This window comes from Rhinatrema bivittatum, chromosome 4 (genome assembly GCF_901001135.1).
Source record: "Rhinatrema bivittatum chromosome 4, aRhiBiv1.1, whole genome shotgun sequence".
Classification (NCBI taxonomy): Eukaryota; Metazoa; Chordata; class Amphibia; order Gymnophiona; family Rhinatrematidae; genus Rhinatrema; species Rhinatrema bivittatum.
The window spans coordinates 85338929-85364438 of NC_042618.1; the positions used below are offsets into that span (position 1 = coordinate 85338929).

General features: G+C 47.1%; 1 protein-coding gene across 1 annotated transcript; it reads right to left on the reverse strand.

The window, feature by feature from the left end:
• Positions 1–17826: 17826 nt before the first annotated feature.
• Positions 17827–25439, reverse strand: NPC2 (NPC intracellular cholesterol transporter 2). Its single transcript, XM_029598433.1, has 4 exons — positions 25283–25439; positions 18851–18958; positions 18596–18768; positions 17827–18367 (listed from the first exon to the last, which is right to left on the reverse strand). The coding sequence occupies exons 1-4, from the start codon at positions 25404–25406 to the stop codon at positions 18281–18283; spliced, it is 492 nt and encodes a 163-aa protein (XP_029454293.1). The 5' UTR covers positions 25407–25439; the 3' UTR covers positions 17827–18280.
• Between the last annotated feature and the right edge of the window lie 71 nt (positions 25440–25510).

Consider the following 25510-nt stretch of genomic DNA (forward strand, 5'->3'; position numbering starts at 1 on the left):
ATGAATCACAAGAGGACACGTGAACACAAGCAGAGAGTTCCTGTTCATACCCCAGATCAGTCCAGACAAGGGGGATTTGCATCCCTAGAATAAAAACTTTTTAGGCACTGCTCCGTATCCGAGAGTGTCACCTGCAGTCCCTCAGTATTTCTCTGTCTCCAGCAGATGGTAGAGGTGCAAACCTGCAGGCTGAGAGAAATTTAAAAACAAAAAAAGCAGAACTTATCGGAAGGGCTGCTCTCTGAGGTGTTAGGCACCTTCCTGGGCCATCCCTCAGGTAGAGCCGGGCGAGCGGGGGTTGCTAATCCTTGTCTGGTCTTGGCCTGCAACATCCGGAGGGATTGATAGCCAGTGGTCTGGCTCCCTCTCTCCTTCCGTGGTCTCCTCCCCAGGGCCTTCTTCCGAATCATGGAAGTATACCTGTTTGTAAGGGTTTTTCTTTTAAAAGGGAGCTGTGCCTTTAATTTAAAAGAAAAGGCTAGGCTTGCCGGCAAGGCCTATTGGTGTTGGGAAGCTTCAGCGGGAGCCGAAAGCACCGTGGGGAGTGAGATTTTCAGGCCCTCCTCAGCCCCAGGGTCTGGAGCAGTTTGAGGAGGCAGAACTCCCGGGAACGCGCACCTCGGCAGGCCTCATTAACCACACGGCACTGCGATTGGGCCACATGCACTGAAAAGATGGCTCCGGCTTCTCTCCATGGGGATCCAGTAAGGCGTGCAGCTCGCGGCGCTGTCACCTTAATTTAGCCATGATCTGTTCTGACTTTGCCTTGGGGGAGGGAACCTCCTCCAAGGCAAACAGCAGGTAGAAAGCTTCCAGGTCAGCAGGGTCTGCTGCAGAAGACCCCGGGGAAATTGGAGATGCAGCTAATGTAGCTGAGGCGCAATAGGAAGCAGGTGGCTTCGAAGGTACCCAGGGATCCCCGCCCGCCATCTCCGATGGTGCAAGCAGCAAAGCATCGGGAATGGGGGGGAGGGAGAGTCAGCATTCAAGCCGAGGATTCTGCTGAGGTGGAAGATTTTTCAGCAGATTTTGTTCTCTTTCACAAAGCCTATTTGGCAAGGAGCTTTGGTCTCAGCTGTGATCAAGAAGACAACTATCCCAGTGATGGAGTCAGCCTCACTGAAGGATATGCGGGACCGCAAACTGGAGATTCAGTTAAAACAGATGTTTGAGATCTCTGCCTGAGTCTGCGGGCGGCTGTCTGTGGTAGTCTTATGCAGAGGGCCTGTTTATGCTGGCTACAGAAGGATTCCTCCCAGACAGCTAATTCCATGCAGGGTAGCCTACGTGGCAGACGTGCTGTATGATCTGGTGCTTATGTCAGCCAGGAGTATGGTCTCAGCTGTTATGGCATGACGACTTTTGTGGTTGCGAAACTGGTCAGCAGATATGTAGTCCAAGACCCAGCTCCACAATCTTCCTTTTAAGGGGAAGCTGCTATTCGTTGAAGATCTCAATAAGCTGATGAAATAGCTGGGGGAGTCGAAAGGAAACAGGTTTCTGGAAGATAAAAGCAGCAAGAAGAATTTTACTCCCCATCCCCCTGTTTTCAGCAAGACTGCCTCAGGCTCTGGGAAGAAGCAGACCTCGGGAAGGAACCAGCCCTTTCAAGGTTCCTGAAGACCTTTTAGAGCTCTTCCAGTCAGGGGACCGGAGGAGGAAAGTCCTCACAATGAGGAAAGGTGGGTCCACTTTTCCATAGAGGCTGTAGGGGGAAGATTATCCCACTTTTACGGGGAGTGGACCAAGATCACCTCAGACCAATGGGTCCTCGAGGTCATAAAAGATGGTTACACTTTAGAATTTTCATGCCCAGTCAGAGAAGCCTTCCTGGAGTCTCAATACTCGACTCGAAGCAAATGAGAGGAGATCCAGGACACGCGTCTTCAGCTGCAAAGGCTGGATACAGTTGTCCCAGTTCCGTCTGAGGAGCAGGGACAGAGGAGATACTCAATTTATTTCATGGTTCCCAAAAAGGAAGGCATCTTTCGGCCAATTCTGGATCTTCAGACGGTCAATCTATCGTTGCGGGTTAGAACATAACATAAGAAATTGCCATGCTGGGTCAGACCAAGGGTCCATCAAGCCCAGCATCCTGTTTCCAACAGAGGCCAAAACCAGGCCACAAGAACCTGGCAAGTACCCAAACACTAAGAAGATCCCATGCTACTGATGCAATTAATAGCAGTGGCTATTCCCTAAGTAAAATTGATTAATAGCCATTAATGGACTTCTCCTCCAAGAACTTATCCAAACCTTTTTTGAACCCAGCTACACTAACTGCACTAACCACATCCTCTGGCAACAAATTCCAGAGTTTAATTGTGCATTGAGTAAAAAAGAATTTTCTCCGATTAGTCTTAAATGTGCCACATGCTAACTTCATGGAATGCCCCCTAGTCCTTCTGTTATTCGAAAGTGTAAATAACGGAGTCACATCTACCCGTTCAAGACCTCTCATGATCTTAAAGACCTCTATCATATCCCCCCTCAGCCATCTCTTCTCCAAGCTGAACAGCCCTGCGCTTTTGTATGGTTCTGCGCTTTTGTATGGAAACATTGCAGACAGTGATAGCAACGGTACGCAGGGGGAAGTTTCTGGCATCATTTGACCTGACAAGCCTACCTGCATATCCCCATATGAGCGGAACATCAGAAGTTTCTGAGGTTCATGGTGTTAGGGCAGCACTTCCTGTTCTGAGCTCTCCCTTGGGCTAGCGACAGCACCATGGACATTCGCAAAGGTGATGGTGGTGGCGGTGGCTCTCAGAACAGAGGGGATTCTAGTCCATCCTTACCTGGACAACTGGCTCATTTGAGCAAAGTCAGAGGAGGAAGGCTGTCAGTCAGTTCAACAGGTCGTAGAAAGGTTGCAGTTGCAGGGTTGGGTTATAAACTTGACAAAGAGCCACCTAGTGCCTGTCCAATCCTTGGAAAACCTGGGTGCACAATTTGACACCCGGATTGGCCAGGTTTTCCTGACTTCAGACAGTATTGTGAAGTTGCAGGCACAAGTATCTTGTCTATTATGACTTGCGGTGCTCAGAGTCTGGGATTATTTACAAGTGTTGGGCTCCATAGCGTCCTCGCTAGATTTGGTGCTGTGAGTCTTTGCTCACATGCGTCCGCTACAGAGGGCACTTTTATCCCATTGGGATCCATTGTCAGAGGAGTATCATTTTCCCTTACCTCTACAGGAGGAATCCAGTTGCAGTCTCTCATGGTGGCTGTCTCACCCCAGTTTGGAAAAGAGAGTGGATCTGGAGATTCCAGACTGGGTGGTGGTGACCACAGATGACAGCCTCAAAGGTTGGGGGATGATCTGTCCGGGGCGGACAGCGCAAGGTCAGTGGATGCCAACAAAAGTGGTCTGGTCTGTCAATCATCTGGAAACGAGAGCAGTACGCAGAGCATTGTTGTTGTTTGTTCCTCAGTTTCATGGGAAAATGGTGAGGATCTTCTCAGACAATGCAACAACGGTGGCATACATCAATCATCAAGGAAGGTCAAAGAGTTGTGCGATAGCCCAAGAGGTGTGGGAGCTATTTGCCTGGGCGGAGCTGCATCTGGAAGGAATAGCAGCAACTCATATTGCAGGAGTCGATAATGTGCAGGCAGACTTCCTCAGCAGGCAACAGCTGGACCTGGGAGAATGGGAGTTATCCTTGGAGGCCTTCAACCTCATTTGTGCCAGTTGGGGCAACTTGCTGTTGGATCTGATGGCATCATAATGCCAAGGCAGCTTCATTCTTCAGTCGCAGGCGAGAGTTTTGGTCCAAGGGTACAGATGCTCTGGTTCTGCCTTGGCCGAAAAGGATTCTGCTCTACGTGTTTTCTCCCTGGCCTTTTGTAGGGCGTGTCATGCATCACATAGAAGGTCACGCAGGGAGCGTGATTCTGGTGGCTCCAGAATGGCCATGCCACCTATTGTTCGCAGATCTGGTTCATCTCGCAATATACGGTCTTCTTAGGTTGGTTCATCTACAAGGGTTGCTTCGACAAGGTCCCATCTTTTCAGATCACTTTTGTCTCGCGGCTTGGCTTTTGAGAGGCAATGCTTGTGACTGAAAGGATATTCTGAGCCGGTTATTGCCACCTAGCTGCAGGCTAGGAGGCCTGCTACTTCTCTAGTGTATTCCAGGGAGTGGAAGGTTTTTGAGTCCTGGTGCTTGGAAGAAGATCTGGATCCATTGAGGGTGGATATCCCTCACTTCTTGGCCTTTTTGCAATGGGGGCTGTCAAAGGAGTTGGCTTATATTTCGCTACAGGTTCAGGTGACAGCCTTGGGTTGCCTTAGATGTAATTTGAGGGGAGGTATTTGACCTCTCATCTAGATATTGTTCGCTTTCTGAAGGGGTCTAGCATTTGTGGCCTCCATTGTGGAAATTGTGTCCGGAATGGAATCTTAACTTGGTCCTTCGGGTGCTGTGTGGTCCTCCTTTTGAGCATCTTCATGGGGCAGCAGTGAAGGATCTCACTTTGAAGACAGTGGTTTTTGGTGGCAATTTGTTCAGTCAGGTGGATTTCTGAGCTTCAGGCTCTGTCATGTGTTGCAGATGATGATGTGACACTGCATACGGTTCTTTTCTGGTTCTCTTTTTCCATATGAACCAGACGGTGGAGCTTTCTGCTTTTCTGAATTTGTCACAGGAATTGCCACCGGCGAAAGAACTTCATTTGTTGGATGTTCATCAGTTGTTGCAGTATCTTAAGATTACGAACAGTTTTTGCTGATCGGATGATCGTTGTTCTCTTCAGTAGTGAGAAGAAAGGATGTCAGGTATCTAAAACCACAATTCTCGCTGGTTAAAGGAGGCAGTTTTTCTGCCTATCTGTGTAAAGGACATGCAGCTCCAGTAGGGTTACGAGCACATTCCATTAGAGCACAAGCTGCCTCATGGTCAGAGTGTATATATTCTGAACCGAGTGAGCTAGTTAGTTATCAGTCCTTTTTCCGGATGTGAGCGCTCCAGTTCATGGGGTCCCAATCCTAGGTTCTCTGCCTCCATCTGCTGGCAGGGATGCAAAACCCACTTGTCTGGACTGATCTGTGGATTCCAGGAATGAAAATTAGCAGGTAAGAACCAATTTTCCTATTTTGGGTTCTAAGCAGCGTTCCACACATCTTCACATGCTCACTTCATCTTGGCGGACGAACATAAGAATTATCAAAAATTAATCTGTATGAAGTTTCCAAATCAGAGGTCTCTTTGCTTGAATGTGATGTGTCTCAACATCTCCTTCAACTGGATGTATGATCTTGAAAGGTAACAGCTCTTATCTCCTTCACTTGGATGTGACATCTCTCATCATCTCTGCTTACTTCTTAAGTTGATGCAATGTAAGTTGCCCCAGCCTGTGAAGAACGAGCAGAACTCTGCACCCAGAGTCAGATACTGAATTTTGTAACTCATTTATAAAATAAAAATTAATGATAATGAAAATGAGTTTGTCTTTTTAACTGAAATCAAGTGACAAACAGTAGTTGCTCAGCATCTGTTTAATGTTTTTACAATGACCCAGAGAAGAAGAATAAATAGCATTGCTACCCGTACAGGCTAACACTAAGCAGGAAAATGTTCTGCTGATATAAGAACATGAGAGAGATCATACTGGGTCAAAACAAAGGTCCATCAAGCCCAGTATCCTGTTTCCAACAGTGGCCAATCCAGGTCCCAAGTAACTGGCAGGATCCCAAGGGGTAGACTTTCAATAACTGCATGAGGCCAGGCAGCCAGAGCTGGGAGCAAGGTGGCATCTGTTAAACAGAGGTAAAAGCAGTGAATGAGGATCTCCTCCTGCCCCACATTTGGAGAACAGGGTTCATTTTGGCACCAAACACCTGAAGAGAGCTCCAGATGTTAGGAAAGATACAGAGAAGGGGCACGAGCTTACGTGCGCCAGTGGCGCAGCTAGGATTGATTTCTTTGGCAGGGTCTGATGTTTGCGAGGGGGGGGGGGTGGATTTTTTACACACACTCTCTCTTCCCCCATCCCCAGCTCAACCTGCAGAGGAAGAGGCAACAATTTGGAGCCGTATCGGAAGCGGGACTGCGGCTCTTCTTCAGGAGAGGGCGCTGCTGTGCATGTGGGCAAGCCCTGCAATTTAATTTTTCAATTGTATTCTGCCTTTCATGACTGGGCAGCAACTTCAAAATGAAGGTAAAGTGACTTGCCCAAAATCACAAGGTGCAAGATTTGATCCCTGGCTGCTTTCCTGGTTCTAGGTCTCTCCATTAAAGTAACAGAGTTAAGCCATGGCCAGGTCTCTGGGAATCTGCTACTCAGAAACTGATGGGAGATTAAAGAAACAGACCTAACTTGCAGCTTGTTTACTGGAAAAACAATGTAGATATTTACTTTTTCTCAGATGAGTATTATTTTTCATTTTATTTTTATATAATACTTTCACATTTTTATATTTTAACTTTATTTAACAAATTTATAGCCTGCGCCATTGTATAAAAACCTGGGCAAGTAGCAATTGATCTTTAAAAAAAAAAAAAAGGGGGTCTTGTTACCTTTCTTTGCCTTTGGCTAAATCACAGGCCGATACAGTAAGGAGCAGTAGAAAGCGTGCGGCAGTGCCAGGCGCACCCACGTTTGCCGCACGCACAGTTCGGATCACATACCGCTCGATACAGTATTTAAATTAGACGCAAATGCAAGCCGCGTCCAAGAAGCGCAATCCATTTTACTGTATGGGCGCTTATACAGCTATACAGTATCCTGGGTGCGCTGGTACCTGTCATTTCAAATGACAGGTACCAGGAAGTGGATACAGGAGAAGGGCTGCCTGACCCCCTCACTCCCTGGGACGAGACCAAAGTGAATCGGGCAAACTTTCCCCCAGCCCCCGTCCATCTCCCGCGCTGACAGCTCCGGAGCAGCCCCAGTATTGTCTTCCCTCCTCCCGGGGACAGCTGGCGGCGAGAGCGGCTTCAGCAGCCCGGGGCGGATCGGGTGCTCCCTTTGGCTCCCAGGATTCCTATTCTCTAAAAGGTAATGAGTGCACGCCGTGACTTGAGCGCCCGGCTGGACGTCCGAGGTCACGGCGTGCGCTCGTTACCTTTTAGAGAATAGGAATCCTGGGAGCCATGGGGAGCACCCGATCCGCCCCGGGCTGTTGAAGTCGCTCTCACCGCCGGCTGTCCCCGGGAGGGGAGAGAGGACTGGCGCTGCTCCGGCGGGAGACCGGCACCCATGAACGAGGCCAGGGCAGGTGAACGGGGGTGGGGGAAAGTTTGCCTGTGAAATTTCGTCTCGGCTTGCCTGACGCTCCACACTAACGCAGGGTCAGGGTAGGCGGTAAATTAGCAGGTTAAACACGCGGCAAACCTGCAGGTTAAAAAAGCGATAATTGGGGTGCGCGTTACTGTATGGGAGGGAATAGCTAATCCGATCGTTTACATATCATATACATGCCACGGGCAGAAAGGGTTACCCGTTGATTTAAAGAAGCGGTAAGGATGAGTTAAAAGGAATAGTGAATCGCGGGTTGGACTTACGAGGCCAAATTGCGGGTACAAAGCGGGTCAGAAATGGGGTAATCGCAGCCATGCTTTACTGTATCGGCCTGTCAATTAGTGCTTAGTCAATTAAGAACATGCAATACTAAGTCAGACCAAGGGTCCATCAAGCCCAGCATCCTGTTTCCAACAGTGGCCAATCCAGGCCATAAGAACCTGGCAAGACCCAAAAACTAAGTCTATTCCATGTTACCATTGCTAATGGCAGTGGCTATTCTCTAAGTGAACTTAATAGCAGGTAATGGACTTCTCCTCCAAGAACTTATCCAATCCTTTTTTAAACACAGCTACACTAGGGGGTAGATTTTAAAAAGGTGTGCGCAAATGTACAACCAATTTTATAACTTCCACGCGTAAGTTATAAAATCAGCGGTGGACATGCGCAAGGGGGGGGTGCACAATTGTGCATCTTGCGTGCGACGAGCCGCGCTGCCTTCCCCCGTTCCCCTAACCTCTCCTCCCCCTAGCCCTACTCTACCCCCTCACCCCCCGAAAATTTTTATTTTACCTTTTGCGCCAGCCAACTGCCAGCACGCGATCCCAAGCACAGCAGCAACTGGCCGCTGTGTCTGGAGCCTCCGACCCCGCCTCACTCCCTTCCTGCCCCTTTAGTATAGCTTCGGGACTTACACGTGTCACCGGGACTTTTTAAAATAGGCCCAGCATGCGTAACCATTTTAAAATCCAGCCCTAACCACATCCCCTGGCAACAAATTCCAGAGTTTAATTGTGCATTGAGTAAAAAAGAACTTTCTCCGATTAGTTTTAAATGTGCCCCATGCTAACTTCATGGAGTGCCCCCTAGTCCTTCTACTATCCGAAAGAGTAAATAACCGATTCACATCTACCCGTTCTAGACCTCTCATGATTTTAAACACCTCTATCATATCCCCCCTCAGCCGTCTCTTCTCCAAGCTGAAAAGTCCTAACCTCTTTAGTCTTTCCTCATAGGGGAGTTGTTCCATTCCCCTTCTCTGTACCTTCTCCATCGCAATTATATCTTTTTTGAGATGCGGCGACCAGAATTGTACACAGTACTCAAGGTGAGGTCTCACCATGGAGCGATACAGAGGCATTATGGCATTTTCCGTTTTATTCACCATTCCCTTTCTAATAATTCCCAACATTCTGTTTGCTTTTTTGACTGCCGCAGCACACTGAGCCGACGATTTCAATGTGTTATCCACTATGACACCTAGATCTCTTTCTTGGATGGTAGCACCTAATATGGAACCTAACATTGTGTAACTAAAGCAAGGGTTATTTTTCCCTATATGCATCACCTTGCACTTATCCACATTAAATTTCATCTGCCATTTGGATGCCCAATTTTCCAGTCTCACAAGGTCTTCCTGTAATTTATCACAATCTGCTTGTGATTTAACTACTCTGAATAATTTTGTATCATCTACAAATTTGATTACCTCACTCATATTTCTTTCCAGATCATTTATAAATATATTGAAAAGTAAGGGTCCCAATATAGATCCCTGAGGCACTCCACTGTCCACTCCCTTCCACTGAGAAAATTGTCCATTTAATCCTACTCTCTGTTTCCTGTCTTTTAGCCAGTTTGTAATCCACGAAAGGACATCGCCACCTATCCCATGACTTTTTACTTTTCCTAGACGCTTCTCATGAGGAACTTTGTTAAATGCCTTCTGAAAATCCAAATACACTGCATCTCCTGGTTCACCTTTATCCACATGTTTATTAACTCCTTCAAAAAAGTGAAGCAGATTTGTGAGGCAAGACTTGCCTTGGGTAAAGCCATGCTGACTTTGCTCCATTAAACCATGTCTTTCTATATGTTCTGTGATTTTGATGTTTAGAACACTTTCCACTATTTTTCCTGGCACTGAAGTCAGGCTAACCGGTCTGTAGTTTCCCGGATCGCCCCTGGAGCCCTTTTTAAATATTGGGGTTACATTTGCTATCCTCCAGTCTTCAGGTACAATGGATGATTTTAATGATAAGTTACAAATGTTTACTAATAGGTCTGAAACTTCATTTTTTAGTTCCTTCAGAACTCTGGGGTGTATACCATCCGGCCCAGGTGATTTACTACTCTTCAGTTTGTCAATCAGGTCTACCATATCTTTATTTATTTATAACTTTTTTATACCGAGGTTCAGGTAACAGAGTTACTTATCACTCTGGTTTACATTCCAACAGGCGATAAATGACAATTTAGGGGTAGATTTTTAAAAAGAGTGCGATCGCGTACTTTTGTTCACGCAGCAGGCGCAAACAAAAGTACGCTGGATTTTATAAGATACGTGCATATCTTATAAAATCCTGGATCGGCGTGCGCAATGCTGCTGATTTTGGGCAGACTGCGCGCGCCGAGCCACGCAGCCTGCCTCCGTTCCCTCTGAGGCCGCTCTGAAATCGGAGCGGCCTCGGAGGGAACTTTCTTTCGCCCTCCCCCTACCTAACCCCCCCCCCCCGGCCCTATCTAAACCCCCCCTTACCTTTGTCCCTCGATTTATGCCTGCTAGAAGCAGACATAAATCTACGCGCGCCAGCAGTCTGCTGGCGCGCGTCATCTAACCCAAGGGCTGGTCCGGAGGCCTCGACCACGCCCCCGGGCTGGCACCACGCCCCCAAAACGCTGCATAATTTGGCCCCACCCCCGACACACCCCCTTTAAAAAAAAACCCGGGACTTACACGCGTCCCGGGGCTCTGCGCGCACCGGCGGCCTATGCAAAATAGGTGCGCGAGGGCCCTGCTCGCGTAAATCCACGCGGATTTACGCGAGCAGGGCATTTAAAATCCGCCCGAATATGTCTTACAAAGAACAAGGAAGCGAACAACTTGGAATAACCATAACTAGGAAAGAAACAATGTGTACAGGTAGAAAGAGGTGGACTTGAGGGGATTCAATCCAAAAGGGGAGAGTAGACTAATGGAGGAGGAGAAGGAGAAGTTAATAAGGCTGATTAAACATGAGAAAGTGCCCTGTATATCTTCTAGGTTCACCGTGATTTGATTCAGGCCATCTGAATCATTGCCCATGAAAACCTTCTCCATTACGGGTACCTCCCCAACATCCTCTTCAGTAAACACCGAAGCAAAGAAATAATTTAATCTTTCCGCGATGGCCTTATCTTCTCTAAGTGCCCCTTTAACCCCTCGATCATCTAATGGTCCAACTGACTCCCTCACAGGCTTTCTGCTTCGGATATATTTTAAAAAGTTTTTACTGTGAGTTTTTGCCTCTACAGCCAATTTCTTTTCAAATTCTCTCTTAGCCTGTCTTATCAATGTCTTACATTTAACTTGCCAATGTTTATGCTTTATCCTATTTTCTTCTGTTGGATCCTTCTTCCAATTTTTGAATGAAGATCTTTTGGCTAAAATAGCTTCTTTCACCTCCCCTTTTAACCATGCCGGTAATCGTTTGGCCTTTCTTAATGTGTGGAATACATCTGGACTGTGCTTCTAGGATGTGGGGTTTTTTTTTTAACAATGACCACACCTCTTGCACACTTTTTACCTTTGTATCTGCTCCTTTCAGTTTTTTCTTTTTCTCGTTTTATCAAAGTTTCCCTTTTGAAAATTTAGCACGAGAGCCATGGATTTGCACACTGTCCCCCTTCCAGTCATTAATTAAAATTTGATCATTTTATGACCACTATTGCCAAGCGGCCCTAACACAGTTACCTCTCTCACAAAATCCTGTGATCACACACACTGGTACTTGAGACTACCTGAACTGCTGCTGTATTCTGATCAATTTCTGTTATTGGGTGACCAGAGAGTTGGATCAAGGGAGAGCAGAGTGCTAGATGTAGTGTACTTGGATTTCAGTAAGCCCGTTGACATGGTTCTGTATAGGAGACTTTAAGTAAATTGTACACCCTTGGTATGGCTCCTTGTTACGAACTGGGTGACGACAACGGGTAGTGGTAACTGGAGGTTTCTCTGAGGAGGGGTTGTTACTAGCTGTGTGCCATAGGGATCGGTCCTGGGACTAGTTCTTTAAGAGCAGGAAGGTGTGGAAAACATGAGGACAGTACTAGCAAAGCTCAAGGAATGGTGTAGTGACTGATAGCTAAAAAAGGTAGGGTAATGCATTTGAGCTGTAAATGCTTAAGGGAGAGGTACAGTATTGGGGGTGAAATTCTTCTAAGCAGCAAAAAAGAATCAGGATCTGGGGGTGATTGTATCTGATGATTTTAAGGTGGCCAAACAGTTGGATATGGTGACAGCAAAAGTCAGAAAGATGCTTGGATGCACAGGGAGAGGAATGTTCAGCAGAATAGGGAGGTGACATTGCCCCTGCATAGGTCCCTGGTGAGACCTCACTGGGAATACTGTGCACAAGTCTGGAGACCCCACCTTCAAAAGGATATAAAAAGGATGGAGTCGTTCCAGCGGGAGGCTACTAAAATAGTCAGTGGTCTTTGTTCTAAAGCATATGGGGACAGACTTAGAGACCTGAACATGTACACTCTGGAGGAAAGGGGAGATAGGATACATTCAAATATCTCAAAGGTTTCCATGCACAGGAAGGGAGCATTTTCCAATGAAAAGGAGGCTCTAGAATGAGGGGTCATGGGATGAGGGTAAAAGGGGGTAGATTAAGGGAAGGGTTAGGTCGGCCATCATAGTTGGTGATTCGATTATTAGGAATGTAGACAGCTGGGTGGCTGGTGGGCGTGAGGATCGCCTGGTAACATACCTACCTGGTGCGAAGGTGGCGGACCTCACGCGTCACCTAGATAGGATTATAAACAGTGCTGGGGAGGAGCCGGCTGTCGTGGTACACGTGGGCACCAACGACATAGGAAAATGTGGGAGGGAGGTTCTGGAAGCCAAATTTAGGCTCTTAGGTAGAAAACAAATGTTGCTTACCTGTAACAGGTGTTCTCACAGGACAGCAGGATGTTAGTCCTCACATATGGGTGACATCACAGGATGGAACCCAATCACTGAACACTTTTGACAAAGTTTCAAAAACTTTGACTGGCAACTACTTAAGGCTTAAGACTTGGTTATTCAAATAAGCATTTCCCGAGTCAACCGGATCCACCACAACTAGTAATAGACTTTCAGCATAATGTAAATAATAATATAAATAATTATTAATGTAAAGTTACTCACTCTTTTTCTCCTTCCACTCCCAGTTCCACAACCCTGTTTTATTGTAACTTTTACTCCTCTCCACTTGTTAAACGTTCAAGGCTTCTTCACCCCTGTTACCTGTAAACTGGCATGATATGACTATCATGAATGCCGGTACATAAAAGCTCTAAATAATGTTATTTATTGTTAAAAATGTTATTGTTTTTGTTATTATTGTTATTTCTACTATTCCTATTATAATCATGTGACAAATGTAAAGCCTGTTGCTAAGTTCTGTTCTCTGTAAACCGATGAGATGTTCCCAATGTTCGTCGGTATATAAAAGATATTAAATAAAATAAATTAATAAAATAAAAATACTGGGCATGCCCAGCATGGCACTAACCCTGCAGCCAGCAGGGTTATCCCTTCAGTGGTTTAAAAGCTACAGGCAGTGCCGAAAAATAAAATAAGAAAACGTAAGGAACCCAACACCGCGGGACAGGTTTCATGATGACTAACATCCTGCTGTCCTGTGAGAACACCTGTTACAGGGAAGCAACATTTGCTTTCTCACAGGACAAGCAGGATGGTAGTCCTCACATATGGGTGAGTACTGAGCTGAGGATCCCCGAGCAATGCACCAAATGTATCCAGGTGCGCAAGGCACTAGGATTAGGATAAAATTTGGTCGAGGGCATCCTGAACCCTAACGGGCAGGGGGAAGGGTGTTGGTACGTCACGTTGTAAACAGGTTACGAAGGGCAGACTGCCCGAAGATGGAATCTTGTCTTCCGGCTTTGTCCAAGCAATAGTGGGCTGCAAAGGTGTGGAGAAAACTCCAGGTGGCAGCCCTGCAAATGTCAGAAAGCGGCACCGATCGTAGGTGTGCTACTGAAGTCGCCATGGCCCTCATAGAGTGTGCTTTAACACGGTCTTGAAGTGAAATGCCCGCTTGCTGATAGCAAAAGGATATGCAGTCTGCTAACCAGGAGGAGAGAATCTGCTTACCCACAGGCTTCCCTAACTTGTTGGGATGGAAAGAGACAAACAATCGAGTGCTTTTCCTAAGGGCAGCTGTACGGTCTAGATAGAAAGCTAGAGCCCGTTTACAGTCGAGGGTATGCAGAGCCTGTTCTCCTGGATTGGAATGGGGCCTGGGAAAAAAGGTAGGTAGTATAATGGATTGATTGAGATGAAACTCCGAAACTACCTTAGGTAAGAATTTAGGGTGCGTGCGGAGAACTGCCCGGTCCTGCAGAAGTTTAGTGTAAGGCGGATAGGTAACTAGGGCCTGTAATTCACTAACTCTGCGAGCGGAAGTGATTGCCAGAAGGAAAATCACTTTCCATGTGAGATAGCGAGGGTCACAGGATTGAAGAGGCTCGAATGGTGGTTTCATGAGCCGACCCAAAACCAGACTGAGGTCCCAAGAAGGGGCCAGAGGATGCAGTGGAGGCTTGAGGTGAAGCAAGCCTTTCAGAAAACGTGTTACAAGGGGTTGTACTGAGATGGGAACATCCCTGACACCTTTATGGAAGGCGGCTACCGCACTGACATGCATCCTGATGGAGGAAGTTTTTAGACCTGACTCTGACAAGTGCCACAGATAGTCCAGAAACTTCGTGATTGGACAGGTAAAGGGGTCAAGGGACTGAGAAGAGCACCATGACGTAAACATGGTCCATTTGTAAGAATATGATTTTCTCGTGGAAGGCTTCTGTGAAGCAATGAGGACACGGGAAACTGGTTCAGAAAGGTTAAGTGGCTGAAGGATTAACCTTTCAACATCCATGCCGTCAGAGGGGGGATATGATAGAAATGTTTAAAATCATGAGAGGTCTAGAACGGGTAGATGTGAATCGGTTATTTACTCTTTCGGATAATAGAAAGACTAGGGGGCACTCCATGAAGTTAGCATGGGGCACATTTAAAACTAATTGGAGAAAGTTCTTTTTTACTCAACGCACAATTAAACTCTGGAATTTGTTGCCAGAGGATGTGGTTAGTGCAGTTAGTATAGCTGTGTTTAAAAAAAGGTTTGGATAAGTTCTTGGAGGAGAAGTCCATTAACTGCTATTAATCAATTATACTTAGGGAATAGCCACTGCTATTAACTGCATCAGTAGCATGGGATCTTCTTAGTGTTTGGGTAATTGCCAGGTTCCTATGGCCTGGTTTGGCCTCTGTTGGAAACCAGGATGCTGGGCTTGATGGACCCTTGGTCTGACCCAGTATGGCATTTTCTTATGTTCTAATCTGAGGAAATATTTCTTTTCAAGAGAGGGTGATGGAGACAAAAATGGTATGTGAACTCAAAGCAAGGGATAAATACAGGGGTTATCTATATCTGAGGGGAACTGAAAGCTAAATAAGTTGGACGGAGGAGCAGACTTAATGGACTCTCTCATGGACATTGATTAGGCTAACCTGAAGACCAGAGGCCACCCCTATCCTAGCCTAATTTATCTTGTCTACAGTAGACAGATGTTACAGGGCAGTAGATTACTTATATCCTCTCTAAGCAAGTTCTAGTCCAGCTAAGCTATTTATCATAGCAGAGATCAGGCATGAATTTCAGAGTTACAAAATAGGCACAGTGGATCTTTTTGCTTTCCCTGTTATTAGCATGTATAGCTCTTACCGGAAGAACTTGACAGACCCTTGCTTTTTTCAATTAACCCAACCCATTCTCCCCCCACCAGCACCCAGACCCATAGGGCTCTCCCCAGCAGGAAAGAATGGAAGGCGTCCTAAATCAGAACGAAGGAAAAAAATACAATCTCTACATAAACAAAACCAGCATCAAAAATAGTTTACAGTTAGGATCTGTAAGTACAAATGCAATTAAAACAATTACCTTTCTTACTGGGAACTTAATGCAATGTTCACAGCATTTACAAATGGACATCAGCAGTCTGCCACTTACTCTCCCCACATGACTCCAATACCTTCGATCCCACCGCCACCTCAGAAATTGAATTCCTCGTTTCAACTCCGGCCCTTGCTCCCGCGATCAGCGAGTGACCCGTCGGGGTCCGGAGCAGGCCGCACCTCCCTCCAGCACAGAACGGCCCACAACATGGGCCCACTCGAGCCCACCGCCACCTCAGATATTTAATCTATTCTAAAAATAAATTAAACTAGCCACCCACCCTAGTGATACCATCCCCACCAAACTGCTCCTAACCATCCCTGAAATAATAGCACCTCCCATTGCCACCATCATTAACCTTTCACTGGGTGAAGCCCCCACCTCTCAAAGAAGCCATCATTAAACCCATTCTTTAAAAACCCAAAACTAACACTTCTAACCTGGCCAATTACCACCCCATTTCCAACCTTCCTTTTCTGGCAAAAATCTAGAAAAAACAGTAAACGTACAACTCACTGAGTTCCTAGAAAAACATAACATTGTATCACCCTCCCAATTTGGATTTCGTAGACATTTCAGTACTGAAACCCTTCTTATCGCACTCACAGACTCCCTCCTCACTGGTATAGACAAAGGACACTCCTGTATACTAGCTATGCTTGATATATCTGCCACATTCAACACCATAAACCACAATACTCTTATCAACCGTCTTACGGAAATAGGCATATCAGACACCCCTCTCCTCTGGTTCGAATCTTACCTCAAAAACTGACAATATAAAGTCAACTTCAGAAATAAGGAATCCCAACCGCATAACCTATCCTACGGGGTCCCACAAGAGTCTGCCCTCTTATCAACCCTTTTTAACATATATATACACTTCCTGTCACCTGCCCTCCGAACACGGTTTCATGTATTTTATATATGTGGATGATGTACAAGTCATCATTCCCCATCACAGACTCCCTACATAATGCCCTTAAAACCTGCGGCACTGCCCTCACAGCTATTAGCTCACTCCTCACGAGCATTAACCTTGCCATCAATACTGATAAAACTGAAGACATGCTTATCTGCCCCCAGTGAAACCACACGTTTGATACACCGCCCCCAGTCCTCACCCCTGCACAATGTGTAAAAAACCTTGGAGTCACCACTGACAACCAGCCAAATCTTAAGAAACATTAACAATACGATAAAAGACGGTTACTTCAAATTGCATACTCTAAAGAAATTAAAACCCCTGCTCTATCAATGTGACTTCCGTACCGCTCTACAATCCCTTATCCCAACAAAAGTAACTACTGTAACTCCCTCCCCAAGGCGACCATCCTCCCATTACAAACGCTGCAAAATGCAGCTGCACACATACTCGCAGATCCAAACACATTACACCCATCCTCAAAGAATTACACTGGCTCCCCATTGTGCAACGGATAAAATACAAAATACCCAAAACCCTACATACCGAAAATATGCCTTACACTTCCACAAACCCTCCAGAACACAACACGCTTCTCACAAAGCCACACTCCTCAATACGACCAAGGAACACGCCAAGTCTGTAGCAGGGCCAACAACCTGGAACGCTCTGCCCCCTGACCTAAAACATGGCTCTTCTTACAAGCATTCTCCCGATTCACCCCCACTCGCATAGCAGTAGGTGCCTACCTTCCTGGTCGCCCTCCTGATCTCTCCAGTTTTTTTCACTCCTACGATGACCTCCCTGCTGCTTTTTATATCTACAATGTTTTGCACAGGATTTCAACTTGTATGTTCTCTCACAATATTTATTAATTGTTTTGGTTACACACGTACTCCAATTGTTTTATTTATTTTGTTTTAACTAGTTTATTATTCTACTTCTCGTATTTTCAAATGTAAAACGCCGTTGCTATCTTTTATGTTAAATGGAAACCGACATGATGTTACTAAACGAATGTTGGTATAGAAAAACCTGCCAATAAATAAATAAGACGGGCGCACACCCCCCTCGTTCAGCTCTCTGCACTGCTTCCCATGCACAGAAACGTCTCTGCGCACTCCTTGGAAAGCCATGGGTAAGAGCTGCAGAGTCTGGCATGGTCTCCCGCACGCGTCTCATGGGGATTTTACAGGACTCCAGGCTGAACTCACAGGAAGAGATTTAGGCCCTTCAGGTGCACCCCACAAATCATAATGTGCCTTCTACTAAATGTTCAAGTGACGCAGAACTGCATGGCTACTCCTTGGTGGCTACGACAGGGCGAGAGCCTCCTTCCGCTGCGGACCAGAAACTGCTCCGGCACAGCACGAGAATGACATTCCTTGCTCCGAAACACCGCAAGAGAAATACACCAGCACTTTGCACAGATTAAAAAACTTTATTAAACTTTCAAGGTAAAAATTTGAAGGCTTCCGTTCTTGGCCTATTCTAGATAGGTTACCATTATCTGCAAAATCTTTAGTTAGTAAAAAGCAACACTGGCCTGCCAAGATTAGACATTGCTTTTCTGCCTAGATGTAGGCAGCGAGGAATACCGAACAAGACCGTGTCTGCAGCCCTCAAGGAGCCATGATTTAAGGCACCAGCAGCAAAGAGGAAAGTTGCAGCATTACCCGCAAGCAGAAAGAAACACACACAGCCCACTCCTGTCCTGGAGGAGCCACCCACATGCATTCAAGCATCATCTCCTGAAACGCAGGCAACGTTTCCCATCAGAGCCGCTCCCCGCATGGCTGCTGTGCGGCTGCTCCTCGTGATGCATGGCCTCCCTCCCCCACTGAAACATGCAGGAGCAGCTGCTGAAGGACAGATCTCTTTATGGCTGGATGCGCACAGGGATCTCCCAGCAGAAGAGGTTTTTCTTCGTATCATCTGCCAGCTCCCATTTCACAGTGAGACTGATCTGGAAAGGAAAGGTAAACATACTCTGAGTTATCTTCACAATCATACGCTCTTCCCAGCCTCAGCCACACAGAGAGACGTAGAGAGGAAAGGACGACTCTCACCCAAGGGAGAACAGACTTCCCCCAAATGCCTGGAAAGGGATGCAGCATAGAAAGGCAGCGAGAGGTCATGCAAGGGCACATCCCTGGAAAGAGAAGGCAGGACCCACAGCGTGGAGCTCACGTACACTGGGATATGCAGACTTCACGAACATCGTGGCGAGGTAGGTGTAGCTGTTCCCAGGATGAATGGGGCAGGAAATCCCAGACTTGCACCCATCAGCTTCTGGAATGGGGAAGGGAACGGGTAATCCAGCCAAAATCCCGTGCACGACAGCTGTACTGGACTGGCTTTCAATCTCTAGGGGTGAGGGGAAAAACAAAGATTCAAGACTGCTTTCTGCCAATACTTTGCTTTACAGGGGGGGGACTGTCCTACTTACTGCTTGAAAATGTGACATTGATGGTGTAGTTGCTGCCTTTTATAAGTGGGCAGGGAAAACTGGGGCAGGGAGTCACATTCACTGCAGCAATCTTCCCATCTACAGAGCCTGGAGAAGGAGAAAACATAGCACAAGTTAACACCCATTCCTCTAACACAAAATTACCCCTCCCTCTGACCCCCAGAGCTTCTCTCTGCCTAGGGTTTTTGACTGTAAGTCGCAGCTCCCCCTGGACTCTGTCCTTCTTACACTAGACTTCAGGAAAGAACAAAAACCATGGCCCTCTCACCCTCAGATGGCAAGCAGCTCTTGTCTGAGTAACTTCAAGCTCCCTGCTAGATGCCTCTTGAAGAACTGGAAGTCCCAGAGATTTGCAGAAAATGGGTTATAAATTCTGCTCTGTGCAGCTTTAACATACCATGCACCTGGTCACTATCTCCGTGTCCCATAATTTAGCTCTCACACAAGATGGAGCACCAATGTCCAATGATTTGATGCAGGATTTGCACTATTAACTAAGACTTTAAGCAAACCTTTTTGAAAGGAAAGGAAAATTAGTTCTTACCTGTTAATTTGTGTTCCTGTAGGTACCAGGATCAGTCCAGACTGCTGGGTTATGCCTCCCCTCCAGCAGATGGAGACAGAGAAAAGCTGAAAGCACCCCCCATATAACCTGGTTTGCCACCTGCGAGCCTTCAGTAAAATCAATATCAAAGCAGAATTAACTTCAAAAACTTAAGCAATGACTAGATCAAGTCAAACAAACCTTTTAAAATCTATAACTTGGGACAAGAAGAACTGTCGCGTAGGTGTGTAATCGTCGAAAAAATCTGCCAAGAGAAAATACAATTAGCTGAGCGGACTCTCCTGCCTATGGGCGGGCGTCTGGACTGATCCTTGGTACTACAGGAATGAAAATTAACAGGTAAGAACCAATTTTCCTTTCCCTGTACGTACCCGGATCAGTCCAGGCTGCTGGGATGTACCCAAGCTGCCCTAACGGGTGGGACCTAGAGAATCCCAAAGAATCCACTGTCTGATCCCGCACATGCAAACGGTAATGCTTAGCAAACGTGTGCAGAGATTTCCAAGAGGCTGCCCAGCAAATCTCTTGGGGCGAGACACATTGGCTTTCAGCCCAGGACGCTGCTTGCGACCTAAGAGAATGCGCCTTCAGACCATCCGTTACTGGTCGCCCGTGACACATGTACCGTATTTCCCGGCGTATAAGACGACTTTTTAACCCAAGAAAATCTTCTCAAAAGTCAGGGGTCGTCTTATAGGGCACACCTGCTCTCTGACCAGTTTCTCTCACTCACACACACACAGGCTCTCAATCACACACACATGCATTCTCTCACTCACACACACAGGCTGGCTGGCTGCTTTTCTCTCTCTCACTCACTTCCTCTCCCCCGCCCCCCAAGCACAAATAGTAGCTGCAGCCCCCACAGGCCAAGAAAGAAGAATCCCATCGGCCGCGGGAGGCTCATGGTGCTGTCTCCTTTCCCTATTATCAGCTGCTTCGATTGCTCAGGGGCCGATGCTGCTGTCGCTGCTGCTATTTTTTCATGCGGCACGGCTTTCTCCTTCCCACGCACCGCACTGCCGTTGCCGCTGGGCTATCAGCACGTTCAAGCCCAGCAGGAACAGCAGCGGTGCAAAAAAAAAAAAAAAAAAAGCGTTGACTGGAAAAAAAAACTGATTCTGATTTTTAAATGTGCTACTTGCTAACTTCATGGAGTGCCCCCTAGTCCTTCTATTATCCAAAAGAGTAAATAACCGATTCACATCTACCCGTTCTAGACCTCTCATGATCTTAAACATCTCTATCATAGCCCCCCTCAGCCGTCTCTTCTCCAAGCTGAAAAGTCCTAACCTCTTTAGTCTTTCCTCATAGGGGAGCTGTTCCATCCCCTTTATCATTCTGGTCGCCCTTCTCTGTACCTTCTCCATCACAATTATATCTTTTTTGAGATGTGGTGACCAGAACTGCATGCAGTATTCAAGGTGAAGTCTAAACACAAGTGCATCTTTCAACAGAGGACAATGTTCAAAGTGGCCACTGACCAATTAACTTCTGACTGCGACTCTCCGGCAGAATTAGTCTGCCAGATTCACGCTTACCGCATGCTGCAATACTCCATTGTCTGAGACAGCTGTACATCCTCCAGATCCATGCCGATACTACCACAAAGACCTTGTAGAACGTCCTGGGCACAATTGCCAGCCTGAAGGACACTGCCTAAAAATGATGATAATGTCCCAGAACGGCCAAGTTCAGGAAATGCTGATGTTACTGGCAAATGTGTAACTATGCCTCCATCACAATGAAGAAGTAGGAAAGTCCTCTGATGCAAAGTTTCCTTCCAGAAGGCGTCAAACTCAAATGATTAATAAGGGTAATAGCAGCCCACATTTTCTTGTGATCTGTGAACAGGTATTTCGACCTTCAAGTCCAACAGCCTCCATAAGGTAGTCTATCCCACTCTGTTCTCTAGAGAATTGCATGGAGAGATCATAACAGCATCCGGAGGAATTCCAGAACATATGCCAAGGACCCACTGGTCCAACATGAACTAGACCCACCTCTGAGCTAGTAGGTGAGTCTTCATGTAGGTGAGTCTTCGGATCTTCATTGTGATGATCAAGGAGCTCCAGTACCAGAGTGAACATCATAAGAGAAAACCCTAAAAGGGTAACCTTGTGAGCTTGGACCTGGAAGTTTGAGCTGCAATCACAGAAACTTCCTGTTAGTGACATCCGCACCAAGTCACAGCCCACCTCAGCCAAGAAAGCGACTCCCCTGCTTCCAATACTGAACTGCCATCAGAACCATTCCTTGTGTGTCTCGAGAGAGACGCAACAAGTCCAAACTACCATGGAGCAACAGGAAAGTAATCTGCAAATGCATTGCTCTGACCTCGAGATCTGCCAAAGGATAGTCTCAAACCGATCCAGCACATCGCAAAGAGCTGCTGCTCCTCCTCCTATCAGGATGGTGCTGGTGGTTCCCTTGGAAATAACACCTACCAAGGTATCCACCTTCAGGAATCACAACTGTAGCCTCAACTTTAGACCAAAGGGCATAATCCAGCTAAAGCGTGCAAACTTATGAATTTAGTTTCAGAGGTGCTCCTTCAAGGACAAAACTCAAACTGTCCCCAGGAAGGTAAAGAAACATGATGCCTTGCATAGGGTGACCAAGAGGTGGCCCTTTCTCTGCAGCCCTGAAGAGTCACCCCCAGCCACAGCGAATGTTTTCAGAGTCTGAAACGACCTGGCAACTCAACTCTGTGAAAAACTCTGATCCGAGTGTAGTGAGGCTGCACATCCTGAGGAATCTCCCCTTCGTCCAAAAGGGAGAAACCCAAATCCCTGTCAGAAGCATCTGATGTACTGTTAACCACATCCTCCTGAACAGCCCCAGGGACCGCCTCTCCATGGTGCTTGCACGCAGTGGCTGAAAAAATGGGAGCCCCAAGTCTGCACAGGGTGACCCTGCAGAAAAAAAGTCTACAGATCCTGGGATATCACCCAGTAAAAGGAGGATGGGTCCATCCCGGCACCCACAAGCTGGCACTGCCGAGCACTCCCTCTGGCTCCAACCACTTTTTTTTTTTTAAACTACAAGCAATCCCAGTAGGGAAATGCATGTCCACCATCTGCAGGAGATGGAGAATACTGGTGGGCTAATGGGGCGGGGCTTTATGTCCGTGATGTCAGCTTTTGCTCAGTCTCCATCTGCTGGTAGGGGTGCATAACCCACTTGTGTGGACTGCCCTGCCTGAGTGCTGAGGAACTCCCATTATTACTGCACTACGTATTTGGTTAGCTTCCCTAATTTCTCTTAGCATTTCACTGTCTGTCTCGGTGGATGGTAGAAGAGATGTGAATCGGAACAGGAATCTATTCCGTGTTCATGAAATTTTTTTCATGCGGTCCGATCGGGTTTTTGTTTTTTTTTTTTTTAAATCTGCTGCGCCCGAGCAGATAAACAAAAAATCCACCCCAACCCTTTAAAACACATCCTTTAGCTTCCCCCACCCTCCCGACCCCCCCCCAAACTTTTTAAAAGTACCTGGTGGTCCAGTGGGGGTCCCGGGAGCGATCTCCCGCTCTCAGGCCGTCAGCTGCCACTAATAAAAATGGCACCAATGGCCCTTACCATGTGACAGGGTATCCGTGCTATTGGCCAGCCCCTGTCACATGGTAGGAAAAATGGACGGCCGGTGGCATCTTTAAAAATGGCACGGGCCATTCAGTGCTCCTACCATGTGACAGGGGCTGGCCAATGGCACGGATACCCTGTCACATGGTAAGGGCAAAGGGCCATCGGCGCCAATTTGATTAGTGGCAGCCGACGGCCCGAGAGCGGGAGATCGCTCCCGGGACCCCCACTGGACCACTAAGTACTTTTAAAAAGTTTGGCGGGGGGGGGGGGAAGCTAAAGGATGTGTTTTAAAGGGTCAGGGTGGGTTTAGGGGTTGTTTTTGTGTGCCATTTTTCCCGCCCTCCCCCAAAACGATAAGAGAACCCCACGAACAATTTTGTGGGGTTTTCCTGTTTCAGGGAGCCCCCGATTTCTGACAAATTTGAAAATACCATACGATATTTTCAATCGTCAGAAAAACGATTCACATCCCTAGATGGTAGAATACTCCTATCACTATAGTCTTCCCCAACACACAAGGGATTTCTACCCATAAAGATTCAATTGTGCATTTAGTCTCATGCAGGATGTTTATCCTGTTGGACTCTGTCATACCACACAAAGCACCACCAAGATGCTCCTCTCTGTCATTGTGATATAATTTGTACCCCGGTATAGCACTGTCCCATTGGTTATCCTCTTTCCACCAGGTCTCTGAGATGCCAATTAAGTCTATGTCATCATTCACTGCTATACATTCTAATTCTCCCATCTTACTTCTTAAACTTCTGGCATTAGCATACAAATGTTTCAAACTGTATCTTTTTCAGTTGTATTCTGCTTTTCAGTTGACAGGGATAAATTGGAATCTTTCAACTCAGGAGATTCTTTACTTATAGGCACTTGGAGTACTTTTCTAATTATTGGAACCTCACTGTCGGGATGCCCTAATTCTAATGCATCATTAGTATCCTTTAAAGATACCTCTCTCCGAACCGTGCGCTGCTGAGCGACTGTCGGCTTTCCCCTTTGTTCTAGTTTAAAAGCTGCTCTATCTCCTTTTTAAAGGTTAGCGCCAGCAATCTGGTTCCACCCTGGTTAAGGTGGAGCTCGTCCCTTCGGAAGAGACTCCCCCTTCCCCAAAAAGTTCTCCAGTTTCTTATAAAACTGAATCCCTCTTCCTTGCACCATCGTCTCATCCACGCATTGAGACTCCGGAGCTCTGCCTGCCTCTGTAGTCCTGCTCGTGGAACAGGGAGCATTTCAGAGAATGCTACCCTGGAGGTTCTGGATTTAAGCTTTCTACCTAAGAACTTAAATTTGGCTTCCAAAACCTCCCTCCCACATTTTCCTATGTCACTGGTGGCCACACGTCCCATGACAGTCAGCTCCTCCCCAATATTGTGTAAAATCCTATCTAAGTGACACGTGAGGTCTGCCACCTTTGCACCAGCATGCATATTGCCACCTACCCAGCTATCTACATTCCTAATAATAAAATTACCAACTATGACGGCAGATCTAACAGTTCCCTCCTGGGTAATTATCCTGGGAGAGACATTCTCAGTGCAAGAGGACAATGCCTCACATGTCTGCATAGATTTTAAATGATACCCCCAAATGCGCCATCAGATATATGTTAAAAAGAGCTGGGGACAATGCTGAGACTTGGACACCAGTCTCCATGGGAATTGCCTTTGAGCAATCATTCCCAATGAGGACATTGTATGAACAGTTTGTCAAACATAGAAGAAAGCCATGTTAGCACTGTTGGTGAGATAGGCAGAGCCAGGTCTGTCCAACTAGATTTTATGCACCTGGGTATCAAAACCAGCCAAGAGATTCAAGATAACTAAAGGGTATTCTCTGTTTTATTTTCCATTCCTTTCCTGATAATTCCGAGCATTCTCTTTGCTTTCTCGGCCGCCTAAATCCTTTATCTGGGCTAAGACTCCCGGAGTGGAGCAGAGGGGCTGAGCTTTCAGCGAGAATGGAGGACGGGGAGGAGAGGCACAAGCACATCCGAGCTGCTAGTTTAGCGGATCAGATCCAGGGGGATGGGACCCGAGTGCGCGAGCTCTGCTCTGACCTCCCTGACCTGCAGCGAGCACGAGCTTTCCCGGGGTCACCAGCCCTGGCCGACGCGGGCAAAGGCCTTACCATAGCCAAGAGGAGAGGGAAGCCCGGGGGCAGGAGAGGAAGCGGGGGCCCCAAGTGCAAGACCCCACCCCCCCACAGCAGGAAAGACTCCCCCCCGCCCGCCTGCCTGCAGCCATTACCACAATCCACGAACTTCACGGGCTCGGCCACAGAACCGCGCCCCAGGGCCAGGAAAAACAGCAGCGCCGCCGGGAACCGCATGACGACGCCAGCAGAGTCAGAAGGGGCACAGAACGCGAGCATGTGACCAGCCCAGCCCAGCCGTCAGCTGACCAGAGGCACCTGACGCGGTGACGTCATACGCCGAGGGGCACGCTTGAGCTGCTGATTGGTGCTCTCCGTTTCTC

Bases quoted from the DNA above. Each gene is read 5' to 3' on its own strand.
- NPC2 (XM_029598433.1), bottom strand. From the start codon at position 25,406: ATGCTCGCGTTCTGTGCCCCTTCTGACTCTGCTGGCGTCGTCATGCGG. The intron at 18,959-25,282 runs GTAATGGCTGCA...CTCCTTCTCCAG, and splicing joins CGTGAAGTTCGTGGATTGTG to GCTCTGTAGATGGGAAGATT. The intron at 18,368-18,595 runs GTACGTGAGCTC...TTTCCTTTCCAG, and splicing joins TGAAGTCTGCATATCCCAGT to ATCAGTCTCACTGTGAAATG.